Here is a 21,109-nt window from a genome sequence, read left to right on the forward strand (position 1 = left end):
TGACTTGCAGTATCAAGAAAGCCAGATAGCCATCTTTGGTTGGAGTTCTTATTCGAGGGATCCCCCTCGCAAGAAAAGGACCGCAGACTTCCTATTAAGAAGTCTAGTCCTTCTTTCAACCGGCCAGCACGTTGAAGCCGTCCCTCCCAGACATGGGACGTCTTCCAGGCGCGAAGAGTCTTGCAAGCGTCAGGGAGCTATCCGAGCGAGGTTATTGCTCTATGATAATGATACGCCTCAGGCGGCCGAGGCGACCAGCCAGGCGCGAGGGCGCCAGTTAGGAGGCGGAGATTCCAGCCAAGCGTGATGGCGCCAGCCAAGCGCGAAGTCCGCCAGCCCAGGCGCAGGAGGAATTCAGCCAAGGCGCGGAGCGCCAGCCCAGGCGCGAGGACGTCAACTTTGCGTGAGGCGCCAGACTAAGGCGCGAGGCGTCAGCCAGGTCGGGCGAGATGCCAGCCAAGGCAAACCAAGCTCCAGCCTTAGCGATGAAGCGCCAGCCAAGCGCGAGGCGACCAGACAAGCGGCGAGGGTCGCCAGACCAAGCGCGAGGCGCCCAGCCAGCGCGAGGCGCCAGCAAGAGCGAAGGAGACCAGCCAAGCGCGAGGCGCCAGCCAAGCGCGAATGGCGCACCAGCCAAGCGCGAGGCGCCAGCCAAGCGCGATGGAGCCTTCCCAGGCGTGAGGGAAGTCAAGCAGACGCCGAGACTTCTTTTAGACTTGAGAGAGATTTCTGTTCCACTCTATGAGTCCCTCTCCTAGTAGGAGTTTGGTTTTTCACCAGTAGAGAGAAGAACGGGATGAAGATCCTCTCGTTTTTCAGGCCGATTCTCCGCACGGTGTAGAAGGAGAATTTTGGGTCTTTCTTTAGGAAGAAGAAGGGTAACGGTAGAGAAGGAGTCTCTAAAACTATAGAGTTTTATGGACAGAACCTTCGTTTGCAGGAGTACGGAGAGTTCTTTGAACATCCTGCGGATCCTCCCCATTCGCCTCGATCACTGGTTTTCGAGTGCGGTTGTACCAAAAGGTCTTCGTTCGGTCTTGAAGATGATGAACCTTAACGATCTCTATGAAGAGAGCGCTATCAGTCTCTCAGACAAATGGATGTTGTCAAGAAGGATCTGGGCAGAATCCACCTTCTGTAATTGCCTCCAGCCATACTTTTCCTGGCAAGAGAGGTTTTCTGGTAACCAGGGGGGAACTTGGGGAGAACATGGGGCCTCTCACTCCCAGGCGGCCAGCCGAAGCGGACTTGTTTTCAACCCGTTGGATTAGATTCAGCCCGGAGGACACCGCTTTATTTAGAATGGAGATCGTGTGGGTCTTGTTGGGGCCCCGATTTCGGAGACCGGATCCATCTTCCTCAAGGGCCTCGTTCAATGATTTTCGGAATATGTTTTCAATTTCCTAGGACCTGGTCCCTTGGGGTGATGTCTAAGAAGGCTCATGGACCTCGGAACTGTCTAGACCCCGAAAGTCATTCTTGAGTATTCTTTCTTGTATTGACAAGGCAGTACAAGACGGATCGGGGAGAAATCTCCTCTCTTTTTGGAGGAGGGTAATCCTTAAGAAAGGAGTAGTTTTTTAGTGCCATTCCTTAAACCATAGGCTGGTTTCCACCTCACAAGAGAGCAGCCCTGGTTTTCCGCTCCCCATGTCTGACTTCTTGTTTCCTTTCCTTTCAGTTAGTGAAGGACAATTTCGCGCTCACTGACTGAGAAGGCGACACAGGATCGTTCTCCTGCAAAGCTGCAAGGAAGAAGAGACCCCTTTGTTTCGGTGGACAAGTAAAGGACCTGGACTTCGACGTGGTTTCAGCCCTTTCGAGGATGGCCCCTCCTCCAGAGCTCCTCCTCCGCTAAGAGAAGAGGTCCTGAGAGGAGAGGTAAAGCTATCTTCTTCCCGTCCCTTTAGAAAAGGGAAAGTGAGGACAGACCAACCTCCAAAACACCAGTGGGTGCCAGGCCTTCGCGAATTTGCAGGACGCCGGATGGTCCACTCCATAAACTCGGACGCCCTTCGATGTTCAGATGCCGGATTTATCCAGTCAAGGCAGGCCAATGAAGGAACGCTTTTTTTTTGCGCACGAAACTTATCCCCGACCCCGCCAAGCTGGACAGTCCCATTATAACCCCCACTAAACTTGTATCCTATTCCGTGCTTGTGGAAACTGTCAGCCAGCATACAGGGAACACCACCCCATGTTTACTGAGGGGATATCTCTTAGTCTGATGGTTGAATCAAATCTGGGGATTAAAAGAGTCTATAGAATTAGTTTTGCTAGAGTCCAAAAACTCTCCCAGGGTTTTAACAATCGGCTATTTTCCTGGTTGCGAAAGCTCCGGTCGGGGGGCCTGGAGGACCAGTACTAGAATGTCAGTGCTCTGAACAAAAAAAGTTCGTTTCTAAAGGAGAAAGTTCTCTATGGAGACTTTGGCCGCCTCAGTTCCTTGGCGGGGCGTTTGCGTCCAAGGAGGGAATTAGGATGGTGTCAGCTGGAATCTCCAGGACGCCTATTTTTCATGTCCCGGATTCACCCTTCGTCGAAGAAGGATACCTCCGTTTGCATGAACGGGGGGAAGGATCTTTCAGATTCAGGGCCTTGTGTTTCGGCCTGTCCCACATGCTCCTCAGGTCTTCACCAAAACCTGATGAAGAAATGTGGCGAGGTTTTCTTCACCTCAAATGGCGTCAACAATCTCTCTATATCTGGACGATTGGCTCCATCTAGGGGCCCGAACAAAGAGAGACAGTGTTTTGGAGGCACCTTTCTTTGACCCTAGAACCTGATAAAGGAGTTGGGGCGGGACGTACTCGTGGAACCTCGAGAAGTCACAGCTGATTCCCAGACAGAACTTGGTCTAATCTGGTGGGGATTTCCAGATGGATTTCTCGGAGGGGTTTTCGAGAGATTTCCTTCGTCAAAGAGAGAAATCGTGAGAAGCTTGGAAAAAGTCCTCTCTCTCTTAGCGGGAAGAACGGACTTAGGCGGAGGGAGGGAATGGTTAAGCCTTCTAGGTCCCACCCTTTTCTCGGCGTCGAACAGTTCTTTTTCCTCTAGGAAGACTGCATCTTCGTCCATACCTTCAGTTTTTCCTAAGGAAGGAATCATAGGAACTGGAAGACAGGACTTCTCCTACCGACAGTTTTTCTCCTTTCAATGGGAGATGGAACCAAACACACCTGCACAAATGGTGGTTGTCCTCCCCTCTAAAAGAGGAACAAGGGAATGTTCTCTGGACAAGTTCCGAACCCAAGCCGAGTGTTGTAAATTCAGACGCATCGGAGAAGGGGTTGGGAGCAACACTTAGGACCGAGAGAAGTGGGTCCAGGCACGCCTGGAAGGCAGCACAGGTGGGTCCTGGCACAATAAATTGCCGAAAGAACTTCTAAGCAGTTCCACTTGGCGCTAAAAGTTTCTTCGAAAACCCTTTGTTTGGACAAACAGTGGGTGGTTCCAAAGTGGGAATGTTGGACAAACACTACCCGCCCTGTTCCTACATTCGGAAGCAAGGAGGAACGCCACTCGTCCGTTTCTCCTATTACGAGATCGCAAGAGATCGGCTAATTTTGGACCGTCACAGATTGGAAACTATTCCCTCCTGACAAGATTTGTTCAGGGTACGAGAAAACGTCAGGCGGCGGACAGACCTGAGCAGGAGAAGCCAGGTCCGTTCACCACAGAATGGACCCTTCATTCAGAGGGTTGTCCGAAGTCTTTGGATCTTTGGGGCAACTCCTCCCACGTAGATACTGTTCGCCACATTCCTTTCCAAAAGGATGGTAAGTCTTTTTGTTCAGTAGTGGAAGACCACCCAAGAGCTCTCGTGGTCGACGCCTTCCTGCTAGACTGGTCTCATGTGGAGCGTGGGTTACGCCTTTCCCCCCTTTCAAAATCCAATGGGGACACAAGTGTTGAGAAAGTGTTTGTAGAGTCCAACGGGACAAAGGGATGACCCTGATAGCCCCGTTTTGGCCAGCACAAGATTGGTTTGCAGAGGTGCTGGAGTGGACAGTAGACTTCCCAAGATCCCTTCCAAAAAGGATGGATCTTCTCAGACAGCGACACTTCGAGAGGTTTCATCAAAAACCTCCCCGCTCTCGCGCTGACTGCCTTTCGACTATCGAAAGACTTGTCAGAGCGAGGGGTTTTTCTCGACGAAGCTGCAGCGCTATCGCTAGACCCGCAGAGCTTCCACTAGATGGTCTATCAGTCGAAGTGGGAGGTATTCAGAAGGTGGTGTAAGTCTAAGAAGTTGTCCTCCTCCAGTACCTCTATAACCGAAATCGCTGATTTCCTTTTGTTCTTGAGAGAGGTCTCTCACTTATCTGTATCGACGATCAAAGGATACAGGAGCATGCTTTCGGCAGTCTTCAGAAACAGAGGCCTAGAGATTGCTGATAATAAAGATCTGCACGACTTTGATTAGATCGTTTGAAACGACAAAATCTAAGGAACTAACTCCTCCCAGCTGGAACCTGGATGTAGTTCTCAAGTTCCTTTCGTCTGACAGATTTGAGCCTCCCCATTTAGCTTGTTCAGGGATATAACAAGGAAATGCTTGTTTCTCCTATCTTTGGCGACAGCCAAAAAAGTTTGGGGAACTTCATGCCCTGGAAGATGAAGTCGGCTTTAACAGAGACTCGGCCTTCTGCTCGTTTAGAACTCTTTTTTCTAGCGAAAATTGAAAACCCATCGAATCCCTGGCCCAAGAGATTCGAGATTAAAGGCTTATCGAGTCTAGTAGGGAGAGAACAGAAAGTCTCTTTGCCCGGTAAGAGCCTTGAAGTTCTACTTACAAAAGAAGAAACAAATGGGAGGCTCTAGACAAAGTCTTTGGTGTTCGATTAAGGACCCCACAAGAATCATGTCTAAGAACGCATTAGCTTTCTTCATTAGGAGCGTCATTACAGATGCTCACAAGTTCTGTCCTGACGACTCTTTTCCGCTTTTAAGAGTAAAAAGCTCATGAAGTTAGAGCAGTGGCGACGTCTCTCCTCTTTTCAGAAGAATATGTCGCTAAAGAAAATCATTGATACGACATATTGGAGGTGCAATTCGGTATTTGCATCTCACTATCTTGAAGACGTTCGCCATGGACTACGAGAAATGTTTTTCTCTGGGGCCTTTTGTATCGGCGGATACGATACTGGGTACTGGAAGCAAACACCAATTCCTTACTTTGTACATACCTTCTACTAGATATGTTCTAGATTTTCTGCTGACAAAGAGGGCTCGGTGCTGCACTGGCGGCCAGTCACTGTTGTTCTGTAAGGAACTCTTGTGATATCTTTTAGAGGAGTATTAAAATTTTTTTTGAGAATTTTTGTATGAATGCGTTTTCGTTTCGAGTTATGGGTTGTTTGTAATGAGTTCGGGGATAACTCAGAACAATTCTATATACTAACATGGTGGTTAGGATCAGGTGGTCGGGATTGGTTATGCTCCTTCATAAGGTGTGTTGTCATAGAAGTGGTCCAGTACCCATTGACAAAGTCCTTTCAGGCTCTGCCGAGTAAGCGGTTCATATACCCATCGACAGACCCACAAGAACTCTAGCCATAGATCTAATATCTCGCTAAAGTCTTGAGGTGATGCAGACTACCGGGCTACAGCCACGAAGTCTACCACCTATCAGGTAGGAACCAAGGTTTTTCTTTTATACCTACAACATATGTTGTTTACCTGTCTATTCCATATTAGCTGTCTCTTACCCTCCACCAAAGGTGCCAATCAGCTAAGTATATATCTACAGGTAAGTTCATTTTTTTGTAGAAAATTGATAATATGTTATAATACAATAAAGTTTCATACATAGGTTACCTGGCAGATATATACGATTAATGGCCCACCCAGCCTCCCCGCAGGAGACAGGTGGAAGAGAGAAAATATGATAGAAAACGGGAATGGTTCCTAGTCCTGCCGCCCAGGGCAGGCAGGTAGATCACCTGACCTACCGGTAGCGAGTGGCGCGAAATTTGAATTTCTGTCGGGGACGACGGAGTCTTAGCTAAGTATATATCTGCCAGGTAAGTATGTATGAAACTTTATTGTATTATAACAATATCATTTTTTAAAAATTCGCGGAAAAATACTTATAGGCCTATCAGGCAAAAAATTTTGAATCACGCCTTGGGGGATGCTGGGAGCTCTTGGATCAAGGCATTGTTTTGTTTACAATCATTACCCAGGCGCGCAACCGCGAATTTCTTTCTTCTCGCACTAAAATACATCAGCGACACATCTCAGAAATTATTTCGTCACTTTGACATAATTTTTGCACCATTTTATATTAGCCGTTACATGGAGTATTATATATGAAAATGTGCACGATTTCATGTAGAATACAATTAAAAACAACTCATGGTTGTAGCTTTTATCAGTTTTGAAATATTTTTATATAAATAATGATAAGTGCCAAAATTTCAACCTTCGGTCAACTTTGACTCTACCGAAATGGTCGAAAAATGCAATTGTAAGCTAAAACTCTTACATTCTAGTAATATTCAATCATTTACCTTCATTTTGCAACAAATCGGAAGTCTCTAGCACAATATCTCGATTTATGGTGAATTTATGAAAAAACCTTTTTCCTTACGTCCGTGCAGTAACTCTTCCGAAAAAATCATAAATTTTTTCGTCCGATTGTTGTAATGTTTGCACCATTTTAAATTAGCCGTTACATAAAGTTTTATATATGGAAATGTGCGCAATTTCATGTAGAATACAACTAAAAACAATCCATGGTTGTAGCTTTTTTCAGTTTTGAAATATTTTCATATAAATAATGATAAGTGCCAAAATATCAACCTTCGGTCAACTTTAGCTCGACCGAAATGGTCGAAAAACGGAATTGTAAGCTAAAAATCTTACATGCTAGTAATATTCAATCATTTACCTTTATTTTTCAACAAATTGGAAGTCTCTAGCACAATATTTTGATTTATGGTGAATTTATGAAATAAACTTTTTCCTTACGTCCGCGCAGTAACTCTTCCGAAAAAATCATAAATTTTTTCGTCCGATTGTCGTAATGTTTGCACCATTTTAAATTAGCCGTTACATAAAGTTTTATATATGAAAATGTGCACAATTTCATGTAGAATACAACTAAAAACAACCCATGGTTGTAGCTTTTATCAGTTTTGAAATATTTTCATATAAATAACGATAAATAGAAAAAATTCGTCCTTCGGTCAACTTTAACTCGACCAAAATGGTTGAAAACTGCAATTGTAAGCTACAACACTTAGTCTAGTAATATTCAATCAATTATCTTCATTTTGCAACAAACGGGAAGTGTCTAGCACAATATTTCAATTTATGGTGAATTTTTGAAAACAGCTTTTTTTTACGTCCGCGCGTTACAAATTCATGCATCATTTTGTGATAATATTTTCTCTGTGTTGCCTTGATCATTTTACAATGTGTTATATACCAAAATGATTGCAATTTAGTGTATAATACAACGGAAAAAATTTAACTCATTAGCTTTAACCGTTTTGCTCACAACGCGATTTGTATACAATTATATATGAAATTTGTTTTTGCGCCATCATATATCCCAATCTCTATATATGATAATGATATTTTTTTTCATTTCTGATGGTTGCATACTAAACTTCAGGCAATGACAAAAAAAAGGAGCCAAAAATGAACTCTTAATCTTGAAAACTAAGCGTGCTGTGATTTTTTGAAAAAAACATTTTTTCCGCTTCTGCGCTCACTCGCGAATGCCGCCGGCACACAGGAGACGATTTTTAGAATACTGCTTCGGCGTTTAAGGGTTAACTGCAACCCTTACATTCCTTTTACTGTACCACCATCCATATCCTTTTTCTTCCAATTTACTTTCCACCTTCTAACATTTGTTTCATAGTGCAACAGTGAGGTTTTCCACCTGTTAAACCTTTTAAAACCGTAACTCGCAATTTTCTTTTCAACACTGAATGACCTCATAAGTCCAAGTGCTTGGCATTAGGCCTAAATCTCATATTCCAACTCCAAAGAAACTAATCAGACTCATTTGAACTAATGAGTTTTATGCTAGAAAAAATCTATTTGCTGTGTGAAAAAAAAAATTTAATATTCTCATTTTTGGTCAAGGCCAAACACCATAAGTGAGTGACAACACTTAGTTCATATAAACTGATGGGTTGTACCAAAATACATTTTATAGTACTGTATTGAAAAATTCATTTTTGTAATTGAGTAGAGGGCACAAATATTTAGTTAATACTGCAATCATTACAGTTGTAAGTAACCCTGAATAAGGTAACAGCAACAAGAAAAAACTGAAGTTTTATTCCATCATGTACAGTATAAGTATGAATCATGAATTTCTTAAATTTTTATATTTGGATTCATTATTTGCAGGTTACAGTGGATCTGGAGGGACTGCATTTATGAATGATTTGACTCAGCAGGTTGTCTTTATTTCTGAAGATCCATCTCTTTGTATCCTTTACAATTCAAGCAACAATACACATACATTTTGGAAAGTTCGTCGTGCTACTACGGAGGTAGGTCTGCTGTACAAGTTGTGTGAATATTTTGGTCATAAAGTAGTTGATGATTTTTTTTATTTTGGTATGAAAGGTTGTAGAATTAAAAAGTTAATTGGTTTTTTCTTTAAGAAGTTGCAAAGATACAGCATTTTTTTTTTCATATTGTTGGGGATATGCCCTTCTAATTATGATTTGCTCCTGCAAGAATAATAACCTTCATCTTTCATATTGAAGTTTCCTCCAGTTCAAACTGGCAACATGTTCAGAAGCTTTGTAGGTGTTAATTGGTGGAAGATACAGAAGTGGTGAGGTACCACCCACTCAATAATTTTATAACCCAGTATTTTTTATGAGCTGTCACCGAGTCAAGATGTCTCCATTATTTGTGCATTAATGGTTCTCAACTGGATTGTGAAGCTTAACATTATAATTCCTGGTATTGTTGTTGTGCTTAGTGATTGTTTAGAATGCAAGACACACAGGTACAGTGATGTTAATATTATATTTGTGTTTCTTTTTGTGGCAATATTTATCTGCACATGAACAAATGACAAATTTATAATTAATTTGTATTTTTCATAGCTAACAAACCTGCAGTGTTAACATAGACTGCCCACCTCTAGCCAACCATCTTGTTTGTTTTTGTTCTTGGGCTGGAAGAAACTGAGATGTCACAGGGTTCAAAGCAGGTTGACAACTGACTCCTCACTCATACCAATGGCTGAACACGATGCCACTGATTCCTTATATTACAATTGCAATTGTTTGTTACTGGTTTCCAGGTGGCACCAGAATATTTATCCTTATTAAGATTGCGTGTTTGTTAGCTATGAAAAATACAAATTAATTATAAATTTGTCATTTTTGGACCACTGAAAAATGGGGGGGGGGATTTTAATATTTTCCTAGCCTAATTTTTCCTATATGCAACAATCATGCAATCTGTCCACCTGTTCACGTTCCTCGGTCCCAGTATAATCCAGCTTAAGACTGAACAACACCACAACATGACTTACACCCCACAAATTCCTATAAGACAGAGTGCTCTTTCCTACCAAACCAAAACCAGGTCCATGCCACCTCTGCTAATGTTATGTTTCCACCTCATGCTGCCGCCATCTTTACTTCTATGCTGTTGCATCCTGTGATGTCACAACACAACTTAAATACATCAAGACATTTTCTAAAATCAAACACGTTTCCCTTACACTGAACAACCCCCACATTTCACTCATACAGAAAATAGAAATAAAATAACACTGACTGAACTGATATACGTATAATCATATTTATCTCTTTCTCCCTCCCCTGCAACCTCTTCCTAACCTAATCTCCTTTATTCTTCAACTCTTTACCCTCTACATAATTTCTAATATTTTCCCCTAAAACTCCTGCTTTAGTTAATGCATCAGCTATTTGATTTTTTCCTTTTATCCATCTCACCTCTTCTATTTCCCCAAATTCTATTGTTTCTCTTATTGCAGCAATATCTATTTTTAATCTCTTACTGCTTACACCAGTACTCAATTTTATTGCAGTCATTAGTGTTTTACTATCAGTATTAACCAAAGCTTCTAATTTTCTTCCTCCTACTATCTCTTCCCACAAATGTTCGAAATATATCAATCCTTCTATGCCCTTCCCCACTCTCAGAGCTTCTGCTTCAATGGTGGATTTTGTGACTCTCCAGGGTTTTCTGGATTTCTACCGTATGGGACTTATCCTCTTCCCATCTGTCAAAAGGATACTACAACCCAATTGAGTATGGCCATCTTCTATATTCCCAATTGAAGCATCTGCTATGCTTTCCAATAAAGCTTTTCTTCTTCCAGCTCATTATTGTAACTTCTCCCATTATGCTCTTAGTTTTTCTCACAATGTTAAGCTTTTTCATTATGCCTAAAATTTATAAAATCAAATCAAACCATATCTTGAGTCATTCCTTCTTTAAAAGCTTTACTTAAGTCACTAACATCGTATGATATTTCTGGCATGGTATATCCTCTTACTCCTTTTGTCCTAACACTATTAACTGTAAATCTTGTAGCCTCTGGTTCTCTTATAGAATTTATATACTGCCACTGATTAAGACAAAATCTATCTTCCTTATGCTCTACTATTACTCATATATATTTAAAACTTTTGCTTTCTTGTTCTGCTACTTGCAATTTCCTTTTCAATTTCCCAATGGTTTCCTTTATAGATCCTTCAGTTCGTCATCATCAAAAATAATCTACATGTGGACACAAAATACCATTCAATTTATTGTCTTTTCTCCAAAAGAATATACTATTATGCTCTCACCTTTAAGGTCCTCTACTACTTTTACCATCTTACAATACCATGCTTTTGCTACATCCTTTAGCTCATTAACAGTTTTCTTCAATTTCCATAATCCACTCCAACCATCTTCCTTAGTTGGTTTTAAATATACTTCTCTTTGTTTTTGGTCACCTTGTAAATATGCAGTTTTTACATTTAGTTTATAAAAATTCCAATCTTTCGATTTTATTATTGTCAAACAAGATTTGAGAATTTCAGCATTGCATGTAGAATCATCTTTTTCCCACTCAGCCCTCTAGCTACCAATCTTGCTTCACATATATTAAAAGAAGAAACTGTGTCAGCGAATTAGGTGGTATCAGCTTTTCTGGGTTGGAGACAGAGAGCACCTAGGGATAGCCTTCTCTGAAACGAAGGAATTTGATGAGTGTGAGTTGTGGAGCCGATGCTCGCTCAATCTGTTGCTGTGGAGATCTTAGGGTTTGGCGGATGCATACATCCATTTGTGCGTGCATGATAGGTCCAACCGCTCGAGACACTTAAGAGAAAGCACACATTCTTTTGAGATAAGGAGGGAGACGGTTCGGAGGACATAAAGTGCTGGTATAGGCCCATCAAAAAGGTATGGCACATATTTAAATGACTTAGAAACAGTTGCCTTTGAAAAGAGAGAAGTGTGAAGTGTATACATTTACTTAACATCGTGTGGTGGGGAATATAATGGATATGTCTCTTTGTTTCAGATTGGTCCCATGTCATTATTCTAGAGACGGGATTTTCTTAAGTTTGACTGTTGAAATGTAGAGGTTGACATTTTGAGATTTTGGGGTGATTACTTAGTCTAATTCAGGAGAGTAGAATGACAATTTACAATTCTTTTGTGGGTCAGACTCAGTTCTTAAATACGTATGACCCTTTTTTTTAATCACTTTGTTCCATTTTATGTCCATCTGGTTTGGGAAATAAATAGCATATTTTTGTATTTACGTGAACTCATTAGCCTTGTTGATATTGCTTGCAGAGAGAGACCGGCTAGCTACTGAAAGGTAAGAGTTGCCACTTACGTAGTTTTGATAGGGGTGATAATAGATTTTGGTGGCAGCGTTTAAAAAGCTTTTTATACATTTTATAGGCTGTAGGTACGCTAACGAAGAGACTGGTGGCTAGTTAGACATATATTTTTGGTAGGAAAAGGGTTATAATTATGTCACAGGCAACTCAGGGTTTTTCTTTGCTGATTCAAGAGTTTCATGTTCGAGGCAGTGGCTTGCTCCTCTCTCTCTCTCTCTCTCGTCTCCTCTCTCTCCTCTCTCTCTCTCTCTCTCTCTCTCTCTCTCTCTCTCTCTCTCTCTCTCTCTCTCTCTCTCTGCACCTCAGATAGTTTAGCTGGTTAGTGATTCGTGAAAACTAGTGTCCTGAAGTTATGGGGAAAAAGTTTAATTTTTGACATATTAAAGTGTTTAGTGGGTGTGGTGAATAGGTTATGCATATCTAATAAAAGGAGCCCATAAAAACACCAAAATATAGAGAGAAAAGTACTATATTTCAGAGACTGCTGTCTCCCTCTTCAGGTAGATCAGGTAGATGAATGAGAAAAGTTTACAGAAAAGGTGGTATTTATACCAAGAGGTCAATCCACAGGCAAGCCAATTTAGGTCACCCCCACTGATAGTCTTCCTTTAATCTTCTTAAGTGTTGGTTGAATGAAAACCTTGTTGATCGTATCCATGTAACTGCCAATTTAAAATGGTGCAAAAATGATGTCAAAGTGACGAAATAATTTCTGAGATGTGTCGCTGATACTTTTTAGTGCGATAAGAAAGAAATTCGCGCTTGCGCAACGATTGTAAACAAAACAACGCCTTGATCCGTGAGCTCCTAGCATCCCCCAAGGCGCGTGATTCTAAAGTTTTCGCTTAGTAGGCCTATAACTGTTTTTCAGCGAATTTTTAAAAAAACTTTTTTATATCGACGTACCATACATCCAATCGGCACCCAACAGACAATTTATATCGACGTTTAATGCGTCCAATCGGCGTTAAAGGGTTAAGCAGTTCCTAGCACTCACTACCCGTCTTAAGGGGGCCAGCTAGTACTCCCATATGGGGTGGTATAGGGCAAAAAATGCTGTCATGTTAAAATTCATGGAGCTTTGTATGGCGAAGGAGAATGTGTATATGAAATATTTCTTCAAAATTTCACTTACTTTCATAGTTACAGGGTAATTAGTAACATATAAGCCAAAAACATTGATCCATACAAGAAAATGCAGTATTTCTTCTGTTATCGTAAATTTTGATAATTATTATCAAACAAATTGTGAGCAATGGCCTCTGAAGAGATTCCATGAGTCACAAGACAGGAAGGTATGTTTACACGGCCTTCAGTGCGAGCAGAGACATGAGAGAGAGTACATGTTTGAGTTTCACCTCTGACATTTGCTTGCTTTTACGTCTTTTTCTTTGTTTCGGCAAGAATTTCATCATGCCAAAGAGGAAAAGACAAGCCAAACATCTTGCTAACATACAGAAGAAGAAAATTCACTCTAATAAAGAGTTCAGAAGATCATGATATCAGCGATATTAGCCAAGTTAGTGAAGGAGAGAGAGAGAGAGAGTGTGTTGTATAAGGAGTGTCCTGTCTCGCCTGACGCAGTGCCCCAGACTATGATCTTTGAGCAAAGGGATCTTCATTTATGATTAAATTGTGATAAATGACATAGTTTTGGTTTATTAATATCCAAAAAGGAATATGAAATTTATAGTAATCATGATTTATTAATATTGTCTATGTAAAAATACAAAGAAAATTTTTGAAAGCACGTATCTCAAAACTACTAATTTGCCTTCAAAGTCTATATTCTCCCTTAGTTTTAAGGGGGCCGGCCAGAACCCTTATATATGGGGGTATAGGGTGAAAAATGCAAAGTCATGAAAAAATTCATGGAGCTTCATATGGCAATTGAGAATATGTATACAAAATATTTCGTCAAAATTCCTCTTACTTTCGCAGTTACAGGGTAATTGGCAAACGTAACTCAATAAGCCAAAAACATTTACAGTGGACCCCCCGTATTCGCGTTCTCCGGATTCGCGGACTCTCACATTCGCTGATTTCTCTCGGGAACGTTTCCCTGCATTATTCGCGGGAAATTCGCGCATTCGCGGTATTTTTCTATGAGAAATATCCACAAATTCCTGGTTTTTGTGATCAATTTCATCATAAAATGCACTTTTTGTGATAAAACTATTAAAAAAACCAAGTATGAAAATTTTTAGTGGTTTTTCTTAAGTTTTAACTAACGAAATAGGCTGTTTTTAGCGCTTTTATAGGGGTCTAGGAAGTAGTGATCAATGGCATCTGTAGAGATTCCATGAGTCGCAGAAGGGAAGTCAGTCAGCTACCAAATACTAACACGATTCAGTGCGAGCACAAACCCCAAGTAGTTTACACGTTCGAGCTTCACCTCTGATATTCGCTTGCTTTTACATATGTTTATCTATGTTTCGGCAAGAATTTTGTCATGCCAATGAGGAAAAGACAAGCAAAACATCTCGCTAACATACAGATGAAGAAAGTTCGCTCTAATATGATTACAGAATATCATAATATACGCGATATTAGCGTAGTTAGCGAAGAGAGAGAGGGAGGGTTGCGTAGTATGTAACGCCCCCGTCTTCCATGACGCACATGTCACACAATTTATCCCAGACTACGATCTTTGAGCAAAGGGATATTCATTTATGATAAATAACATAGTTTTGGTTTATTTATACCCAAAAAGGAATATGAAATTCATAATATTCATGATTTATGAACATTGTCTTTGTAAAAAGAGAGTACACCTTCAAGTTTCACCTCTGACATTCTCTTGCATTTACGTTTGTTTATCTTTGTTTTGGCAAGAATTTCATCATGCCAAAGAGGAAAATACTAGGAAAACATCTCGCTAACATACAGAAGAAGAAAATTCGATGTAATTAGCCGAGTTAGTGAAGGAGAGAGAGAGAGTTGCGTAGGAAGGAGTGCCCCGTCTTGCCTGATGCAGTGCCCCAGGCTACGATATATGAGCAAAGGGATCATCATTTATGATTAAATTATGATAAATAACATGGTTTTGGTTTATTAATACACAAAAAAGAAATATACATTCATAATAATCTTTATTTATTAACATTGTCTTAATAAAAATACAAAGAAAAACTTTGAACGCCCGTATCTCAAAACTATATACTTATTGACCTTCAAAATATCTTCTCACTTAGTTTTAAAGCTATAACATTGAAATTTGGTATATAATCAGAAAGGCATTATAGAACAATCAAATGAAGCCCTTTTTTCCAATTTTTGTTTTGTCTTTTTTTTTACATATTTTTTTCCAGATTTATAGGATTTATTTTTTTACCATAATGAAAAATTCATATCTAGCAAAAAAATTACTTTCAGAAAAAAACTCCTCATTCAATTGGAGATCTACATCAGGTCTATATTTGGTAGTAACCCCAGGTTTTAATATTAAATATCAAGGGAGGAGATAGAATTTAAAAAATGGTTATTTTCGGGATAAATCGCCCTGGCGTCACAAAACCGAAGGTCAGAGGCGAAAATCTTATGCAGTTTGGAGATGTCTCCAGTCACCTTATTAAGTGGTATGAATATCAAAGTCCTATCCTTAAAAAATGGCATTAGCCGGCCGGCCCCCTTAAAGCTATAGCTTTGAAATTTGGTATATAACTTTGAAATACATTATAGAACAATAAAATGAAGCCCTTTTTTCCAATTTTTCTTGTTTTTCAATTTTTTTCCTTATTTATAGGGTTTTTTTTTTTTTTACCATAATGAAAAACTTGATATTTAGCAAAAAAATTAGTTTTAGAAAAAAAATTTTCATTCAATTGGAGGTCTACTTCAGGTCTATATATGGTAGTAATCCCAGGTCTTGATATTAAGTATCAAGGAAGGAGATAGAATTTGTAAAATGGTTATTTTCGGGATAAATCGCACTGGCGTCACATAACCAAAGGTCAGAGGCAAAAATAATATGCAGTTGGAGATGTCCCAAGTCACCTTATTAAGTGGTATGAATGTCAGTCCTGTCCTTAAAGAATGGCATTAGCCGGGTGGCGCCCTTGATGCTATGGACCAATTCACTTCCTCATCCTCTCATCTTTCTTAAACTTTCTTTGATTATGCCTACTGTCTTTTCACATAATCATTGCTCCATGGAGATTCCGTTGCTGTGGCAATACTTTTAATATTCCATCTTTCTGCCATCCTCTTTACTTTTTCGTTTTGAAATTCTCCCCCATTGTCTGGCAATATTTTGGAAGGCACTCCAAATATAGTAAACCACCCATAAAAAAATACCTTTATAATAGTTTCTGGTTTCTTATCTTTTATTCAAAAAGCCTGACTACCTCATTGTCCTGTCTACCATTTCCAAGACTTTCTCTCTCTTCTCTCTCTCCTGCATCCATTGCTGCAACTTCATTAAATGTTTTACTCCAAGAAAATTGGCTTGGTTTCTTTTGTATCTTTTACATACCCCACAACCTGCAATCAAGTCTGTTAGTAACTTTATTTCCTCCTTTTCCTTCTCTCTCAAACCATCACTCCACTGTGCTTCTTCTATTAGCTAATACTTCTATTATAACAATTTTCTTTCAAATTTATGGTAATAGCCATTTTACACACGGTTTTCTTACTTATTAGCCATGGTACATCACCCTGCAAAATTTCTGTCTTCAATTAAAACATTTTGTGTTTCAGTAACACGTATTTACAGCACTCCTTTTGATTTATATGATGACTCACTAAAATTAAATACTTTATCAGACTCTGCCGTAGTATCCTTCATTCCCCTCACTCTTCCTGACTCAACCCACAACAATGAGTGCTTGACACAATACCCCCACAAACTGTCGATTTACATCCTGTGTCTTCAAATTGCCCCTCTTAATGAGAGAATGCCTTGATGAAGTCATTGGGCTTCCGCACGGCATATCATTCCCATGCTGAAGCGTGGTGACGGGCAAGAGGGCTCTCGAACTGGGGAATTTTTGTTTTTCCTCAGTTTGACTCTAAATTTCTCTCATCCTATTTCTATTACTTATAATTGTTTCATTCTTCTTCATATTTATCAACTTTCTCCAACCTTGCTGTCAAAACACTTACCATTTCACTGTCCAGATGTTTTTTTTAGGGGACATCATATCTGGGATTGGAAATTTTTTCAAAATCAATTGTGGGAGCTGTGGTGGTCTTGCCAACTACCCGATAATGTTTGGACACCTTGGAATGTCAGTATTTCTATACTGGCATGCGGGACTATTCTCGAACCAAAACTTGGCCTTCGGATTCCAGGGGTTGGCCGGTTTCATAGAGATAGGACTCTCGGCATTCTGTCCGGTTTGCCTGCCACTATGATTAAAGTGGGGATGATTGTATTCCTGTAATGCTCTCAGTCCCATCAAGCGGGTTTGGCATACACTTGAGCCACTCTAATCATAGTGGTACCATCCCTTTGTGGTAGGGTAGGGAGTGGACATTTGGGAAGCAGCTCTCGCAAGTGTCATTGGTGGAGAAATTAATTTCATGAAAGGATAATGGGTTCTCTTTTGGGATGTCAGACAGTCTAATTTTTTTTCTTTCCCCCAACTAATTTAATGACTGAAGTTAATGTTTCTTATACCCCTGGATCGAATGGCGAACCTCAGACACTGTTGACGACCTCTGCTAATTTAATTAGGGAAAACTCTGTTGATGACCTCGGAACTAGGAAGGACCATTCTATTGATATTCCAAAATTGAGTAATCTGGGTAACACAAGGAAACTTCGAATCCTTCATGTTACCCAAATTCCAATAGAGACAAATTATGATAATATATATAAAGAATTTAAGTGCTATGGATCTATAACAGAAATAAGAATGAAACTGGAAGATACAAAATGGGATTCATGGATATCTTACAATAGTCATGACGAAGCATTTAATGCAATATGTAATATTAATAATATCAAAATTAATAACTTGAATATAATGGCTGCTCTTTGCGACAAGGTACCAAAGGATTTGGATGTTTATAGACCTGCAGACTGGTTTGAAAAAGATGCTGATTTAGTTATGCCTTCCCAGAGGAAGCCAAAACCACCGATGTGGCTTGTAGCTGAATCTCAGGGGGTTACAGGGAACTATTTCAAAATATGCAAATTAATTCAGAAAAAAGTAGGAACTATTGCACCGGGAGATATATCTCGTTTTGGAAAAAATAGTTACCTTATCCATGCCAAATGATGCACACAGTCTGTAATACTATCCAACCTTAAAACAAATGATGATGATATTAAGTTAGATGTCAAACCCCACCAAAATTTTAGCTACGGAAGGGGAGTAGTTTTTAACAAAGATCTGTATGAATTTACAGAGGAGGAGATACTGGCCATGTGTCCACTAAATGTATGGAAAGTACACAAAGTCCCAGGTACATCAATGATTATCCTTACTTTCCAGGATGCTGATGTACCTTCCCGCATTATTATTGAAAATGAAGTTATTAAAGTTCGACCATTCAAGCAGAAGCCACTGCAATGTTTTAATTGTTTTAAATTTGGACACCCGTTAAAAGTTTGCAAAAACGAAAAAATGTGTGGTATTTGCTCCAAATCTTACCATGGAGAATGTGCACTTGATGCCAGGTGTTTAAATTGCAGCTCAAATCATAAATCCACTGACCGGAGCTGTGAGCTGTATAAGTCGGAAGAAGCTGCCCTTAAATCGAATTTAGAACACATAAGTGTGGGATATACCAAAAGACTATTAGATAAGTCAAGTAGTTATGCAAAGGCACTAAAATCAAACCCACCTAGCACTGCCAATAGTTCTATAAAAAGAAATATACCATCTAATGATAAATGCTGCATGATGAGGTAAGCATATTGCCTTCTGAGGCTTTGCCACAATGTATTAACAGTGGGGCATTGCCCATCCCCGTACAACCTTCGTCCCCCATTACAATTAGTAGTAAAAACCTCTCTCAGGCCATGTCCTTGCCTGATTTGATGGAGGTTCCACTTAAAACCAACTTGCCTGGTGCACCTGTTGTGGGGAAGGTGCAAAAACCTAGAAGTCCACCACCTATTAATCGAAAGAGAGAGAGACCTCCATCTCTCTCACCCCCTTCCATCAGAAACATTAAAGCTATGACGTCAAATAAATTTGATGTTTTATCTGTTGATGTTTCTGATCAACTGGAAGATAACTTGAATAAATCAGAAATTCAAGTTGAGGTCCACCATCTGCCTCAAACAAATAGATCAAAAGGACACAAAGAAAAAGACAAACGTAAAACCCAATATATCAAGACCATCTCTAAGAAACCTACAGGAAATAAAATTGTTAGATTAAAAGTTGCCAATGGGAAGACCTCATCCAAGATGTCTTCCAGAAGTGATCCATAGTTTTCTCCTCCATTTTGCAATGGAATTGTCAGGGTTTAAGGGCCAAATATGAAGAACTTAAGCTACTAATTCATGAGCATTCCCCCATAATTGTATGTCTACAGGAGAGCAAGCTTGATGCTAATACTCCTTGTCCTCGAGAGTATATTAGCTATAGAACACCATATAATCAACAAGCAGGGAGCCATGGCGGAAGTCTCATTTACGTTCGTCGAGATGTTCCCCAAATATCTTTGTCTATTCGTACACCTCTGCAGGCAGTGGTTGTACAGATTGATATAGGGAGAAAATATACAATATGCTCTCTGTACCTACCTCGAGATCGCCACGATGGAATCTTGACAAGGCAGACTGGGGTAGATTTCGTGAGCTAAGCGAAATTGAAGGGAATGCAGAACAGTTTGAAAATATTGATGATGCCATAGACATGCTGAATGGAACCCTTCATACAGCAGGAGTCAATTCAATTCCCAAAACAACAGGGTTATTCAAACGACGACCAGTCCCCTGGTGGTCTTCAGAACTAACTGCCCTGCACAGAGCCACAAGAAGGTCTTTAACCCAATTGCGCAGACGCCGTACTGAGGAGAATTTAATTACATACAAGAAATGTAGAGCACAGTTCCGTCGTGCCATGAAAGAAGCTAGGCGCCAGTCTTGGGTGTCTTTTGTTTCCTCCATTAACAGTAGAACACCACCATCTTCTGTGTGGAGGAAAGTGAAAAAGATAGCAGGCAAATTCACCCCCAACCCACCACCAGTGTTGAAGGTGAATGATCAGTATGTGACTGGAGCAATTGAGGTTAGCAATGCCCTGGCGGATCATTTCTCAAATGTATCATGCAAGTGTGAAGGAGCTCCTGGTCTTCAGTTTAGGAGCATTGAAGAAAAGAAAATTTTAGATTTTGCAACAGGAAGGGAAGAGTCATACAACTCTCCTTTTACTGAAAGAGAATTTGACTCCGCACTTGCTACGTGTAATGATACAGCCCCTGGACCCGATGGAATTCCATATGCAATGATTAAACATGTGTTAATACCAAGTTGTTTATTTTAAGCATTATTAACAGAATATGGCATGATCATAGTTATCCAAGAGTTTGGGAACTAGCCATTATTTTAGCCTTTTTAAAACCTGGTAAGGATAAGTTTTTAGCTGCAAACTATCGACCTATTGCATTGACATCTTGTTTATGTAAGATCATGGAGAAGATGGTCAATGTAAGACTGATATGGTACCTGGAAAAGAAGGGTATTTTATCACCTATCCAGTGTGGATTTAGAAAAATGCATTCAACGACTGATGTGTTGATACGACTGGAATCCTCTATTTGTGAAGCCTTTGCTTCCAAACAGCACCATGTAAGTCTTTTTTTTATCTTGAGAAGGCATATGATACTGCATGGAGATATGGTATACTTAAAACCATTCATGAATTGGGGTTACGAGGAGAGTTACCATTGTTCATTCAATCATTTGTTCCACATCGATTTTTTCAAGTGAGAGTGGGGGGAAACTCTATCAGAGAGGAGATGTCAGGAAGAAGGAGTTCCCCAGGGTAGTGTGCTAAGTGTAACACTGTTTGCACTAGCCATTAATGGGATATCCTCTGTCATTCCCCAAGATATTCTCTCAACATTATTTGTAGATGATCTCTCCATATCATTGCTGGATCTAGAATGTCGATGGTTGAGAGAAAACTACAACTCTCAATTGACAAAATATTCCAGTGGCGATAAGAATGGGATTTAAGTTTTCGACAAGCAAAACTGTTGTTGTCCATTTCTGTCGTATTCGGGGAGTACATCCAGACCCTGATATATACATCAAAGGCCAACGGATCCCATTGTTGTAAGTGAAGCTA

General features: G+C 40.1%; 1 protein-coding gene across 1 annotated transcript in view; it reads left to right on the top strand.

Annotated features, from left to right (window-relative positions):
- LOC135210874 (anaphase-promoting complex subunit 1-like) overlaps window positions 1-21,109 on the top strand; it is a 164,786-nt gene that overhangs the window by 26,473 nt on the left and 117,204 nt on the right. The window contains exon 6 of the mRNA XM_064243786.1: window positions 8,374-8,519. Coding sequence (XP_064099856.1) covers window positions 8,374-8,519 — 146 coding nt within the window. The remainder of the gene's footprint in view (window positions 1-8,373; window positions 8,520-21,109) is intronic.

Source organism: Macrobrachium nipponense, chromosome 4 (assembly GCF_015104395.2).
Source record: "Macrobrachium nipponense isolate FS-2020 chromosome 4, ASM1510439v2, whole genome shotgun sequence".
Classification (NCBI taxonomy): Eukaryota; Metazoa; Arthropoda; class Malacostraca; order Decapoda; family Palaemonidae; genus Macrobrachium; species Macrobrachium nipponense.